Genomic DNA, 15,082 nt, shown 5'->3' with positions numbered 1-15,082 from the left:
AGAGCAAGACCTTGTCTCAAAAAAAAGAACAGCATGAGGGAGGAGGCAATATGGAGAACTAAATCTTAGAAAAGAAATAGCAGTGTGCAAGGCAGAGACAGAAGGAGAGTTTTTAGGCCAAACAGCAGAACTCATACAGTGGCACAAAAGCACAGAGTGCTTAGAAGTATAGTATAGCACAGCTGGATTATAAGGTATATGAGGGGAAATGGAATTCTAGAAGAGTTACCTGAGTTACCTTAGAAGGCTTTCAGGTCATATCAAGTTTCCATTATACAATTTAAGCCTAGGGAACCATTTAAGGATTTTAGAAGACATGATCAGATATGTATTTTAAAAAGTATATTATAACCTCTTCTTTTCCCATATAACTTTAGGTCCTGATTTATCTACCATCTTCTACTCAATCTCAACAATTCCCTTCAAGTGTCCCTCAAATATAGCCTGTTATGATAATCTGCTAAAGTGGTCAAGAATTATGACATCTAATTATAAAAATAACAAATAATTTGTATTGACTACAACGTAAGGGCCAGACATTGTGTCAAGTGCTTTGTGTGCATCATCTCGTTTGATCTTCATGGTACTCTCAGGAGGTAGACACCATCATTACTGCCATTTTATAGCTGAGGAAACAGGATTAGAGTAACTTGCTGAAAATCACAAAACTAGATAGGGATATATATAGTTACAAACTAAGGCTGTCAGGCTCTAAAACCCATGTTCTTTATTTCCCTGTTGCTCTGCCTTCTAAGCAAGCCATGACTCTCATATCCTTACTACCTGTATCACTCCACACCACACTTTAATCATCCTCCCCGTCAAAGACCCTAGTGTATTTTACTAACAAAGCCTAACACTGCCAAAAGCCTATGTGACTTTAAAGACATTCACATGGGCAATCACAAACCCATTCATTTTCACATAGGAACCCTCAGTGCTACCATCACAGCTAGGGTCAGTAGGTAACATTTCCTGATCCTGTAGCTGTGAACTGCTTATTCCTTCTCTGTGCAGTCAGGGAGTTGGGGGTGGAGTGGAAGGGAAGGAGAAGGGGAAGAGAAAGAGGAAGAAAAGAAAGTGGAAGAGAAATGGGAGAAAGAGAGGAGGGGGAGGAACACACTAGAAAGAAGACTCAAACAAAAAGGAGGAGTCATCGGAAAATGGGAGAAAGCACATACTGGTACCAGCCAGGGCTTCTTGGAACTGTTCCCAGTCTGGCTGCCAAGGAGCTCTGGAATATATTTGTTAGAGTTGGATTCCTGTACAGTCTGTTGCAGACTTTTTCTGACTGCACTCTGACAGAAAGACCAACATGTTCGTTCCAATCCCTGCTTCCCACACAGAAAGCTAGTTATTCCTCAGGGAACTTCTGACCAAGCTCACTATTGGCCTCTTAGTAGGCTCTTCATATGCTACATGAGCTTAGAAAGAAACAAAAGTCCATCACATACCTCTTCCTGCTACAGAATCACTAAGCCTCTCTACCCAAGAATCCCATCCAACTTCCCAAGATCCTCTTCACAAACATGTTAAGCTTCTCGAGTCTCCTTACCAAAACAACTGCTGCGATGAGGAACAAAGGTTTTACAGGCAGTAGCAATAGCTAGTTCAGCAGAGATTATAGTCTTAATGATCAGGTCTTCTACATGGGCCATCAATGCTGCGAACAAAAAGTTTTAAATTTCAGACTCAATACCAAAATACATGGATTAGGAACTGGATTCCAGATAACAATGTAACTATAAAAGCATGTGTGCTCAGTCAAAAAAGTCTCTATATGGCAGACTTCTGAATGGGTGCTATGGAGGCAGGCATATCTGTGAACAGATCAACACAGTCAAGAATGTAGGTGCCAAGGGATACCCTCAGGTGGCCTCTTATGACAAAAGACAGACACCTAATGGAATAGGAGCCCCATTTCCTTTCTTACACTTCGCCATGACCCTTTCCCTTGTGAACTGAGACAGTCTCTTTTGGCACACAGTTTCCCATTCTGCTCAAGGCTCAGCAATTGTGCCCATCTTGATTTGAAGCCCTGTGCTCAAACAGTGCCCATTCTCTAGCTCAGCAACATGAATGAGAGAGATTAACTTAGAAAACTCAACACTTGGGGCCAATATGGAGACAGGCAATTTGTTATATAAAAAGCTGACCATATTTTAGTCAGCAGTTCAACATTCAAGAAGGGTAAATTCACTAAGAATTAAAGGAAAAAGTTACGCCTTTCACACCAGAAACAAGAAAAGGGATTTTGAGGGTAATGGAAAACCTGTTCCCCAGCTTGTCAACTGCAGGAAAAAGTAACACCAAGGACAATCATCCCATCTCAGCAACACTATCAAAGCAATAGAGAATGATTCCTGGCAAGAGACAATGATAAAGTTATCCAAAGAAGAGAAGTCAAGAAGGAAAAAGGCCCAGTACTCACCGGTTGTATCTCTGCCTTCTTGTTTCAGGTACCTAAGCATAGCACTCATGCTCCATTTGTTTCCATAGTCCTCCACTTCTGGATCATCACAACTAAAACAAATTAATAAAGTCACATATGTAACTAGGCTTGGCAATAATAACAAGATTCTCTGCAAACAGCCTTCTTGTCTTTTTAAGTTTTGTTTTTTTTTTTTTTTAATTCACTTTGCTGACTTCCAGTTACTCACTTTTTCTTGGTCCTTTTTGTCATATATCCTTTCATACCAATTTCTTCAATGGAAATGAAAATGCATATAGTTTGCCTTTTTCAAGAGGGTGGGGAAGAAGGCAGCAAATTCTTTAACCAAACAATTATGCATCAAGAAAGAGTGAGAGCAATGTGTGAAAGAAGGTAAACTAAGAATGGTTACAATAAATTAACAGATAATTAACCCTTGAGGTGAATGTCACCTGAGTACACAAAACAACCTCTGATGCCATTTTCAGACCAGAACTGAGTTGGGATGGGTGAGTGAGTCTGTTGCAGCACGCTGGTGAAATAATCCCATACAGAATTGCTTTGGCATCTGAAGCAGGCTCCCTTCTCTTTGGCAGTAGACATAGCTTTTCTTGATATTTTTTGAGGTATCACTGAAGGGAGAGTGCACTGGAGTGACAGTAAGAGTAGGAAGGTATACCACTGCTATGGCAGCGGAGTGGCAAATGGCACAGCCTCCCGTGAATATTGGAAAAGCCCTGCAATCTGGATCCTGTGTTTTGCAGCTGTCCCCTCACTCCCTACCAGCATCCCACTTTCCACCAATTGTGCCTTTGCTCATCTTTCACAGTGGAGGTGTGATCTCTTCAGTTAATGCAAACGCTGCTCACAGGACATTTGATGAAACCTATATAGCTTCAGCAACTATTCTATCACTTCCAGATTCCTTTCTTTCTTTCCTTGGACCTGCTAAGAACCTATTTTTAGTCTGAGTAGAAAGTAACTATTTGAGTCTCTTTTCTACTTTTCTACTTTCTGGCAAAATGATCGGGATGAAAGAAAACAGAGCAAAAAGAATATTTCCACACAGCTGGGCTGGTACTCCCTTCCACTGAATCCTTTGCTGAGATGGCCTCATTTCTTTCTTTCTTTAATTTTTTCCTTTTCTTTTTCTTGATCATACAAGTATTTATTTTAGAAAAATTTAGAAAATACATAATAGCACAGAGAAGAAAATAAAAATCACCCACTCACAATCCTACCCACTATAGTTAAGCTGCATTAACACTTCGGTATTACTTCTGGTCTTTTCTTCCTCCCCGCTCAGCAAAAATAAGCAGCTTTAGATATCTCATATTCAAGCAAGAACGTAAGTTGCAAGTGCTATCTGATAACCTGCTTTTTCCACCTACAAATATACAGTAATGAACATTCTTATCGCTGATCCTGCGTGTACATCTTTTATTTCTTAAAGGTTAAGTTCCTAGAAATGGAACCGCAGGGTCAAAGGGTACAGACATTTTTTAAGCTTTTGATTGTTTGCCAAGCACTGAAATGACCTCATTTCTTAACTTCTAAAACGTTCCATATGCCTATTAAATTCCCATCCCTAAGTCAAGTGAGGGAAGGCAATGAGGAAGAAAAACTTGTGAAAGCACATTTTGGTAGAGAAAGGTGACACTGTTAACTGGGGAGGCAATGGAGAAGCAGCAGGAGATATGCCTCAACACTGTTATATGACTAACAGTTTTCCATAAATGGTACATGGACGTTAATGTAACGTTATCCTCCTGTGCCACATGTTACCTTTCCACCTCTACAACACCCGCATCTGAGACTGACACCTCTGACTTCTGGCTCAGACACAGCCAGTACCTGACGTAGTCTCCACTCTTCTTGTTCACACTGTAGTTTGTCAGATGCATGAACTGGTTCCGTATGTTCTTGGCTCCTTGATCATATCGCACAGTTGCAAACCTGATAGAAGGGAAACAGGTTAAATGCCAGGAACAGAGTTTCAAGGACATACAGGCTGGAACTGAGGATCAATGAGATAATAATAAAGGAAGGTAATATCATTATCTAACAAATACCGAGTGCCTACGAAGTGCTAACTCCCATTCTAAGTGTTTTATAATGTCGCACTTCATTCAATCCTTAAAGCAACCCTATGAAGTAGTAGATAATATTTTATCCAAGTGGAAAAATAGATGTGAAAATGAAATGTGGTCTATTAAATAACTTGTTCAAGATCACACCAACTCCAAAACCCATGTACTTAATCACAACAAGACACTGCTTCTCTTATATAGAACATTACACCAATAGGAAGAACGAAAATTGAAAATATAGCTATTTAGGACCTGGGAAATTGTGTGTAGGATACTGTGAAAGATACAGCATTAGCTGGTCAAGAAATAACAACTGGCTGGGCATGGTGGCTCATGCCTGTAGTCTCAATGCTTTGGGAGGCCGAAGCAGGAGGACTGCTTGAGCCCAGGAGTTTGAGACCAGCCTAGGCAACAGAGCAAGAACCTATCTCTACGAAAAATTAAAAAATTAAGCAGGCGTGGTAGTGTGCACCTGTAGTCCCAGCTACTTGGGAAGCTAAGGCGAGAAGACTGCTTGAGCCCAGGAGACAGAGGCTGCAGTGAGCTGTGATCGCACCACTACACTCCAGCCTAGGCAACAGAAACACTTACTGAGTGCCCACACAGTGCCTGGTACTACAGCATTCAATGAAAAAAATTAAGCAAAAAGAAAAAGGGACAGCAGAGCTATATACAGCTTAGAGCTCACATCCATAGAAAGAATAGAACTGATCCGTAATACTCATTTAAAAAAGAATGATAATGAGAGCATTAACAGCAGACAAAGCAAAACAGCATAAATATGGGCACAGTGCAAGAGACTTAGTCCTGAATTTGGAATGAAGGCAAAAGAAAGAGGAATTAAACATGGAGCCTGCTGAAAACAGGGAAGCAATATGATATCCTGGACTGTTGTCAAAAGAAGACCAAAGTATAAAATATATGTGCCTCTGAAGGAAGTAACCAGGGAAAGAGAGAACTTTCCAGTGATGCTCAATATCAACAAAAAGACACTCAAGGCGAATGGTTATGGTAAATATCAACCCCTGTTTACATACCACTGTAACCATATCACCCTTCACTAGAGTGGTTTTCCCAAGAGGCATATCCAAGTGTGTGAAAAAAAAGGAAGGCCACAAGTTTATTTTCATATGACTTACAAATTATTTACATATGCTTACTCAGACTATGAAGTCAACATGAATTTTCACCACATTAAAGGTCAGCATTAAAAAATTTTCCTCTTCTCTGTTTCTTCTCATCCACCCACTATCTCCACTCCCTAATTCCCTGTACCAGAAATATACAAGAGCCAAAGAAAGAAAAGTGAAAAGAAAAAAAACCCAAACCCAAAAAACTAAAATAAACAAACATGAGGCTAGGAAAAAGGATGTGGACAAAGAAAATGATGACTAGGCTAAAAGACAAGAGTTTGATGAGTATTATTACGTCTATGCTTGAGAAGGACCCCAGATTTTCTAGAAACTTCCAACTTCCAGTTGTTATCACTTAACTTCTAGCCATGTCACACCCCAGTGCCCTGGTGAGTAAGCCTTGCCTATGCATCCCAATCTTCCTCTGATAGACTGTCCAAGCAAGTTGAAGACAGTCATTCTCTGAATTCTTGTGAGATGCAAAGGGGCCCCGTGCTGGTCCCACAGAGGCTGCCTGCCTCAGCCAGACATTACCTCAAGGTGACATCCCTCCTGCCATCCTCTCCCCCCAATGAATAATGAGTTAGAAGGAGAGGAAAGCTTCTGCTTCAGAAAAAGAGGCTTTTCATCTCTTGTAGTTACTACAAGTACCTGATCTAACTTGGTCAACATGAAAAGCCTGACAAAAGTCTGTGGTGAGCTGGAATCTGGTACCAACACATTTGTCATTCCTACATTATTTTCTTCAAGAGGGCTACACATCTTAAAAAAAAAAAAAAAATCATGTTTCTTCTTCCTAATCTTCCTTTTCACTGGAGTGTTTTATTCTGAACCCCAGCAAGGATAAGATTTCTAATATCAAAGTGTGGAATTCTAAACTGAGTGTATGAAGCAGAAGGAAGCAAAAATTAAAGTGAAACAAAAAAGCTTAAAGGAAAATTTCCCCCGAAGGGTGAAAGTGCTCCACTCCGTATCTCCCTCAGTCTAGTGGGGAACATACACTATGTAGCGAAAAGGTGTGTGTGCTCATCTTTCCTCCTACCCCAGTAAGATTATAGCTATCACTAAAATCCATATTAAATAAGCCATCATCAACATCTGATCACTATTTTCTTTTTTATTGTCTAGACCAGAGGTCACATTAGTCTTGAATCTGACCTACTGGTCAAGTTCTGATTAACCTACAAAAGCTTTGTTTTTTCTTTTAAACTTTAATTACCTGAACAACATATAAAAATCAGACCTTCCTTCTTGCAACCCAGTGGTAGCCAGGGCCCACATGAGGAAGATGGTGAGTGTTAAAAAAAAAAAAAAAAAAAAAAAAAAAAAAAAAAGGAAGATGGTGACTAGGATGGGAAGTCAGCCAGAAGCAGAAGGAGGTTTTCTAAGCAGGGTAGCCACCAAATAGAGGTCTAAATCCATATAAAAACGGCATCTGAGTGGGACAGTGGCCCAGTGGGGTCAGGAAACTAGCCACAAAAAAAAGGAATTGAGCAAATAAATAAATATATTAAAGATACTGGGAGCCAGATTTCCTGCTGTTGGAAAAGAGATTTTAAAATATGAAAAGCAAAAAATGAGAAGGAACTCTGTAGTTTTGAACTAGAACTGTGGGTACTAGTACAAACTTCTGTTTTTCAACAATACATTAGAGACATATATAGAAATATAGATGTACATGTGTATATGTACATATATACATAATTTCCTAACTCTGTTCATGGCCAGGATCTGAAAGCAGAAATGCCCCAGGACAATGAGCATATTTAGCACCCAGATATTGATTTCTAAATACTATACTCCATGAAAAAGCAACCAGTGCTCCTTGGAGAAATGGTTGATTCCAGGGCTAGACTAGAGAAAAAACAAGATGAGCCTGAAACTTTACCTTGTGCTCAAAGAATGATAAAGACATGTCAAAAGGACACAAAGCCAGCTTGAGAGGTCTCCCATTGGCCAAATCTGGGACAATTTGAGCATCAAAATAAATCATGATAGTAAAGAATTATAACCCATTAAATAAAATAGGAATGCTTGAGTCTGCATTGGTATAAATAAATAGATGAATAAATAAATGAGAAGAGAAAGCTCTTCCTTACGGAAAAATGCCAAAAAATAAAAGTAAAAGTTATGATGGAATTAGAAAATCATCATTTGGCAACTACCATAGCAATAATTCATTAAGGCAAGAAAAATCAATAGATTTCTCTTAAAACTGAGAAATGAGATGAAGAATGAAATTTTACATGATTTAAAGCATCTCCCTATAAAATACTTACTAATTACAAAGGGTAAGACCAAATAACTTTACAGTGCAAGAATCTAGTAGATATCACCTACAGCAAGTGGTCAAACACCACTAAATGACTAGCATGTGCCATCAGATATAATGCAATGACAAGAATTAGTATCACTTTTGTGGTATTCTGGGCCCAAATGCATTACCTAGGTCTCTTCATGAGAAAATATCAGACAAGCCCAAATTGAGGGACAATCCACAAAATGATTGGCCTGTAATCTTCAAAAATGCTGAGATCATGAAAGTCAAAGAATGACTAAGAAACTGTTTCAGACTGAAGGAGACTAAAGAGACCTGACGGCTAAACACAACATGTGATCCCGGATTGGATCCTTTTGTAGTTTAAAAAAAAAAATTTCTTAGGATAACTGGCAGAATTGGAATGAGATCTCTAGACATAGGGTAAAAGGCAATTTTTCATATAATTCTTACAGCTCTTACAGCTCTATAAGTTCAAAATGGTTTCAAAGTTAAAAGTGTAAAAAAGTGGTTTGTTTCACAGTAAAAATCTATATGTTCAAGCCTCACTTAACAAACCAGATCTGGCAATATCAGTGTCAGCTGCTGGCACTAAGTAGCAAATGCCTTTAGATGGGACATGTACTCTCCATTCTCCAGTCTCTACTCTTCCTTCAGTGAATGTACTTGTGAGCATTTATGTTAGTGACCTTTGATTTAGACCATCACATAGTATAAAATTTCACCTTCTTTAGGTCTGAAGTTTCAACACAATTTCTCTATTAACAATAATCTAAAAGAGCACTATTTACTAGGTGCCCCATGACCACGTTTGCACATACAACCATTCGTCACTTAACAATGGGGATATGTTCTGAGAAATGCATTGACAGGCCAATTTCATCGTTGTGTGAACATCATAGAGGGTACTGACACAAACCTGGATGGTATAGCCTACTACACACCTAAGATAGATAGTATAGTCTCTTGCTCCTAGGCTACAAACCTGTATAGCATTGTACTATACTCAATACTGTAGGCAACTATACAATGGTAAGTATCTGTGTATCTAAACATAGGAAAAGTAATACATTGTGTTATGAGGTTACAATGTCACTAGGCCACAGACATTTTTCAGCTCCATTACAATCTTATGGGACTACCATAGTATATGTGGTCCTTCCTTGCCCATTGTTATACAGCACATGACTACATGACTACACTCATCCTAATGTAGGCCAGCATTTACACAATGCAGTCTTGAATCTCCCTCTTAATGAGATCAAGATTGAGGAAAGTTCTCACGACAGACCTTTAAGGCCTTGACCTTCAAGCTAAGAAAAAGTAGGGGAGTTCCTATTTTCTTTGCTAAATTCAAAACCCTAGGTACTATTTCTCAGCCTATTGATGAATATAGAACTATTTGCCACCCCCTCCCCCTTTTTTAACCACACTGCAAACAAATACGAATTGTCTTTGACAATATCTTTATTTTGACAATAAATTTTTAAATCGTAAGTTACATTTCCTTTTTGCTTTCTAATGTTTCTCCCTGAGAATCAAGACAATGGTAATAATTTGTCTAAAAGTCTGAATGTCTGTATGGAGAAAAGATTTCAATGTTTGGCATATGGTAGGGACTTGGCAAACATTAACTGAAACTGCACTGGAGTTGCTTGCTCCAAGATCTTTACCAATATGGAACGAAAACAAGAAGGAAACCAGAGAGTTAGTGGGATCTTTTAAACTCCCTTCCCCTATTCAAAAACTAGTCTGTTCTTCTAAGAATATGACCCCACATATTCTTTTTTTTTTTCTGTCCTGCTGTTTTCTTAAAAGCTCTTTTTTTTATACCATATCTTCTTATGGTCAGAGTCATAGGCATTCTAGACGTAGAAGTTTAACATCCTCTTTGGTAGTTGTATTTCCTGACAAACATTCACTACAAATGTACAAAGAAAAGAGAAGGCCAGCCTCGAGGAGCCCCTCGCTGTGGCACATGAGTTATCCTTCAACAGGTGCAGGCATTTTGAGCCAGAGCGGTCTGGATGATGAAGAGACAGCACCTCAGGCAGCCTTGCCAGGAGCCACTGGGTTTCATCCTGGCCTGACCCAGAAAAATCTTATGGAAGAGAACAAGAGGCCCAAGAGCTCTCTGATCTGCTGTCAACCAGCTGCAGCCGGGAGACTGCCAAAGCGCTGCAGTGACTAGGCAGCGCCCTACAGAGCCGTCTGGGAGGGGATTACCAGCCTGATCCCTTGTCTTTAGAGCCAGAAATGACTCAAACTTCACAAACAGCAAGGGCCTTCCAGGGACGGTGACAATGAGCACTGGAAAAGGTTTTCTCCCCCTTGTTGGTGTCTCTTCCCCCTACTTGCTGCTGTGGCAGATTCTGGACAGTGTGCAGCCTGTGAGGTAATCTGAATTCCTTGGCAACCAGCAAGTACCTGAATTCTTTCAAAACCACAGGAATCCAGCAGAGAAAAGGTAAATATCCCTGCGGAGCCAGTGTTAATTAGCAAGGAAGGCTACTGAAGAAGGAACTGGGGGTGGGGAGAAAGGGAAAGGCAGCACAAATGTGTTGGGGTCTTTTCTGAATTTCCACTGAATAATATGGCTGAGGCAGAAAAAAGGGTGTTCCAACCAGGACCTTCCCAGAGTCCTCTCCTCCCACCTCCGCCGCATGGGTGGAACTCAGCTCCCTGGATGGGTACTCACACGCCCCCCAAGTTGCTAGAGCTGCCTATCTTTGGGTCTCTGGCAACACATTTGGTTTTTAACTCCATTTTGTTTTAATTTTTTTGAACTTTTTATTTTTCCTGTTTCAGTGAAAATCGGGCTGTTAGCTTCATCTCAGAAAGGGCTCTGTCAAATCATCTAAACCCAATACTGGATCCACCTAAAGCTGTAAAATCCAGGACAAAATCTTTTGGGATTCCACCCCTGACGGGAAAAAGAATCTGCACCATTTTGGTAGAGCACAGCACCTCTCTGTGGAAACTGAGTGTCCCCTGGTGGTGCAAAACAGCAACACGCAAGCAAAATTCAAAAGCACAGGGGACCTCTGAGGGCTACTGCGACAATCACAAAAAGCTGCACCCAAATACCAGGGGGAACAATTGCAACACTTCTTCAACATTTTACCCACACATAAGAAAACAGAGTTCTCCCACTTCTTACGTTAATAAAACAATAAGGACAACTAAAAACACTCACCTATACAGAAACTAGGGTTTTCGCAAATTTAATTTTGTGTAAAAAAATTTACACAAAATAACTGATATCACAAAACTGTCTTGTGAAATGAACTTAATCTTTCTATCACCTAGCATTAATTTGAGGTCAAAAACAGAAGTGACAGGGTGTAAGAGAATTCATTTCTAAAGAAGGAAGTGAATTGTATTTGCCTCCTGTTCCATCTCTTTAGGAAAGATGATGGTTTTTCTTGTTAAGCCTCAATGTAACCCAGTAATATCATCCCAAACTGATTGTCTTCAGTTATGTCTACATAAAATACATGTGGCCCAAGATAACTAAAAGCTGCAGATCTAGAGATGCTATAGACTATCGACATAGTTGAACAGACTCTGAGGGTTACAACAAAGCAAGTGAATGTCAAGATACAGAATAAGTGAAGACACAAGAACTTAGACACATTGAAATTACTGCACGGAACAATGTGCCCTCACAGGACTCTCGCAAACAGCGCATCATATTGCCATGCGTCATGCTTTTGTAAAGCTTTGATAAAGCTTTTTTATTCACCTACACTTTCAGGTAAACCTAACCAAAGCCCCGAAAATTCATGTTGTTTTCTGGCCCACTTGGTCTGAGTTTTTTAAAAGCTGTTTTTCTAATTATCCTGAGAAAAAACATCCATTGACTACATGTATATATATAAATTTTTTGTTTCTGCTGGAAGCAAAAGGGTTATACTTAATTCAGTAGATTCTGACTTCCAACACACAACCAGTTAGCCAAAGCACTTGCATATTTGTAGTAAATTCTATAATAAACATTGGTGCTGTTGTTCTCACATTGTGCTCTGAACCCGAAAGGTCTTAAAATTGTGCCAAATTTCACCCATAGAGAGGGCTGTTAATATTGTTGGTGACAATATCTTTGGAATATTAAGCAAAATATATTGGTATGATATCCTTGAGAAACAGTGAAGCACAACTTCCATCTCTTTTCTCTATTCCCAAAGTCCAATTTTTGGCAGGACATAATCAGTTTCTAAAACTTGACACAGGAGAGAAGTTAAGGTGAGGATGAGCAGAGGAAGGAGAATGATGAAACTTATAATACAAAAGAGAGAAAGCTCAGAAGTCTCAAATTATAAAGCTGAAAATCCTCAGCACCTTGCATATCTGAGAAGTTAGGAGTGTATTTTACTTTCATTTTGTTCTAAATAATATAAGGAATAGGCTTTTTTTCTTTCTTTTTTTTTTTTTTTTTTTTTTTCATGAGATGCGGTCTCACAATGTTGACCAAGCTGGTCTTGAACGCCTGGCCTCAGGCAATCCTCCCGTCTCAGCCTCCCAAAGTACTAGGATTACAGGTGTGAGCCACCACACCTGGCCAGGAATAGGCTTTTATACCTAATTTTGTATAGTGATCCTTCATGAGAGCACATGTGTCTACAAACATTATCAACAATTTCTTTCCTATAAAAACCTGATTAGAGCTAGTAGTCAGCTCATGTTCAGATGCCTGGTTCAGCCCTTTATCTAATAACTGGGAGATGTTTCAGTTCTTCCCTTTCTTAATTTTCAAGAAACAGGAGGCCAGAACTAGGGAGTTTTGGTAGTCTCCAATGTTCCCAGGGCTCAAACTCAAAATCTCAGTTAAGAATGTGACGGGACTTATAAATGCTGTCACTGCCACCTAGAGGGGAATGGAACACAGAACTCCACCAGCGAGAAGGTTTGGTTAGTCCACTTTCACTGATTTCAAGTCATAGGATACATTTCAAAAAAACTAAGTCTCTAAAATCATTAAAAGACCATTCTAAAATAATAGTTGTCAGAGTACAATAATATTTGTCAAAGCACCTGTACATAAATAGGTAGTCTTCTTTTATCCATAGTATTTCCCATCTTCCAATTGTATTTTCTAAAATACAGAAACATACACAGACCAGGCTTTTTTAGCTTGTTGTGACCACTCACAGATGCAAACCACCTCCTAAACTGCTATGCTTTGTAACAAGCTTGTCCAACCTGAGGCCCACAGGCTGCATACAGCCCAGGACGGCTTTGAATGTGGCCCAACACAAATTTATAAACTTTCTTAAAATATTATGAGTTTTTTTGCAATTTTTTTTAAGCTCATCAGCTATTGTTAGTGTATTTTACGTGTGGCCCAAGACAATTCTTCCTCCAGTGTGGCCCAGGGAAGCCAAAAGATTGGACACCCCTGCTCTATATCAAAGGCACTACGCATGAAAAGAACTTCAGGGCAAACTAGCTGGCTAATACAAAAATTCAGTTTTGTTGGGGAGAAGAACACAGCATAGTAGTTGCATACTTATTTTAAACAATTTAAAGGGTTTATGAAAACAATTACCTATAAAATTCTGTGGCTATAGGAAACAAAACTTCAAAATATAACAACTTGAACTTAATCTCATAAGTCACATTACCTTAAAACTTAAAAAGCACCTCAACAGGCCAGGTGTGGTGGCTCACAACTGTAATCTCAGCACTTTGGGAGGCCGAGGCGGGCAGATCATGAGGTCAGGAGATCAAGACCATCCTGGCTAACATGGTGAAACCCCGTCTCTACTAAAAATACAAAAAATTAGCTGGGCGTCGTGGCGGGCGCCTGTAGTCCCAGCTACTTGGGAGGCTGAGGCAGGAGAATGGCATGAACCCGGGAGGCGGAGCTTGCAGTGAGCTGAGATCGCGCCACTGCACTCCAGCCTGGGTGACACAGCAAGACTCCATCTCAAAAAAAAAAAAAAAAAGCACCTTAACAAAAAGAGAACAATGTATGTACAACCACTGTAAAGTCACTTGCATGTTAAGAAAAAAAAAAAAAAACTCAATTAATACTTTCTAAATATGAAATAGTCTGAGCTCTGAGCTCTGGAGTCAGATCCTTGAGGTCAAATCCCCATTCCACTTCTCCCACCTCTAAATCTGTTTCCTCAACTGCAAAAATGCATTAACTAAAAGGTTGTTGCGAGGATGAAAATAAATGCCTGGCATATAATAGGCAAATAAAGGTAGGATTTTATTTTTCTTTCTACATCTATCCTGAAGAACAACGGCAAATTATCTTAATATCCTAGGGGCGTCATAACAATTGTCACTGCAGGAAAATACCATATGATCCTGGATCAGTGCTGGGGATGATGTTTACGCACCTTATGTGTGGACATGCAGTGAGATTACAGACAAATAAGCCTAATTTCTGAAGTTCTTTTTAGGCATAGTGGCTTTGATGTTACAGAGCACAGCAGTTGAGGAGGTGGGTTGCATCTGTAAGCAGTAATGACAAGTGAAAATAGCATGATCTGATTTAATAAACTTGTTAATGGGTCCACTCTTAATATACCCACCCAAACCCTACACCCCAAAACAGCTTCTTACCTAGCCAATCCTTCTTCATACAGATAGATGACAAGAGGATCATAGGAAGTCACCAGCACATAGAGGCGCACGTCAAACTTGAAATCTAAAAAAAAAAAGTATGTATTCACACACAAAAAAAACTAAGTTCATTTGTTTCCTGTTACAGAATAAACAACGAAACCAAGAAACGTGAAAGAAAGAACATTCCTCCTCTCCACATGAAACACACACTGCCCACATACCTTGACTTTGGAGGATAACTAATAATTATACTATATAAGGGTACCATATAGATAGTATATTATGTATATAGTACATAATAAAAACAGTATAATGTATATATACATTAATATAACCCTAATGTATATATAATGTATATGTGTATGTCATTTTCATATATATTACTGCATAATTTTCATACATATATTAATTACTATATAACTTATAAAGCACTTTCTCTTATATTGTCTCATTTCACCTTCAAATAAATCCCAAGAGATAGGTAAGGAACCTGCTGTCTTTCTGGAGCCACACATGTCAAGAATTTCACAACAGTATAATAAAGACTTACTAGAGAAGGCTATGAAAAGTT

General features: G+C 39.3%; 1 protein-coding gene across 49 annotated transcripts in view; it reads right to left on the bottom strand.

Annotated features, from left to right (window-relative positions):
- The window catches only part of TTLL5 (tubulin tyrosine ligase like 5), a 291,003-nt gene that overhangs the window by 231,830 nt on the left and 44,091 nt on the right, over positions 1–15,082 (bottom strand). For all 49 annotated transcript variants that reach the window (XM_073997878.1, XM_073997882.1, XM_073997883.1 and 46 more), the window contains 4 exons: positions 14,509–14,593; positions 4,286–4,387; positions 2,432–2,523; positions 1,556–1,663 (listed from right to left, as the gene is read on the bottom strand). In XM_073997878.1, coding sequence (XP_073853979.1) covers positions 1,556–1,663; positions 2,432–2,523; positions 4,286–4,387; positions 14,509–14,593 — 387 coding nt within the window. The remainder of the gene's footprint in view (positions 1–1,555; positions 1,664–2,431; positions 2,524–4,285; positions 4,388–14,508; positions 14,594–15,082) is intronic.

The sequence above is a fragment of the Macaca fascicularis genome, chromosome 7 (genome assembly GCF_037993035.2).
Source record: "Macaca fascicularis isolate 582-1 chromosome 7, T2T-MFA8v1.1".
NCBI classification, from domain to species: Eukaryota; Metazoa; Chordata; class Mammalia; order Primates; family Cercopithecidae; genus Macaca; species Macaca fascicularis.
Note: the sequence above shows the minus strand (reverse complement) of the source record. Positions and strands in the feature narration are given on the sequence as shown.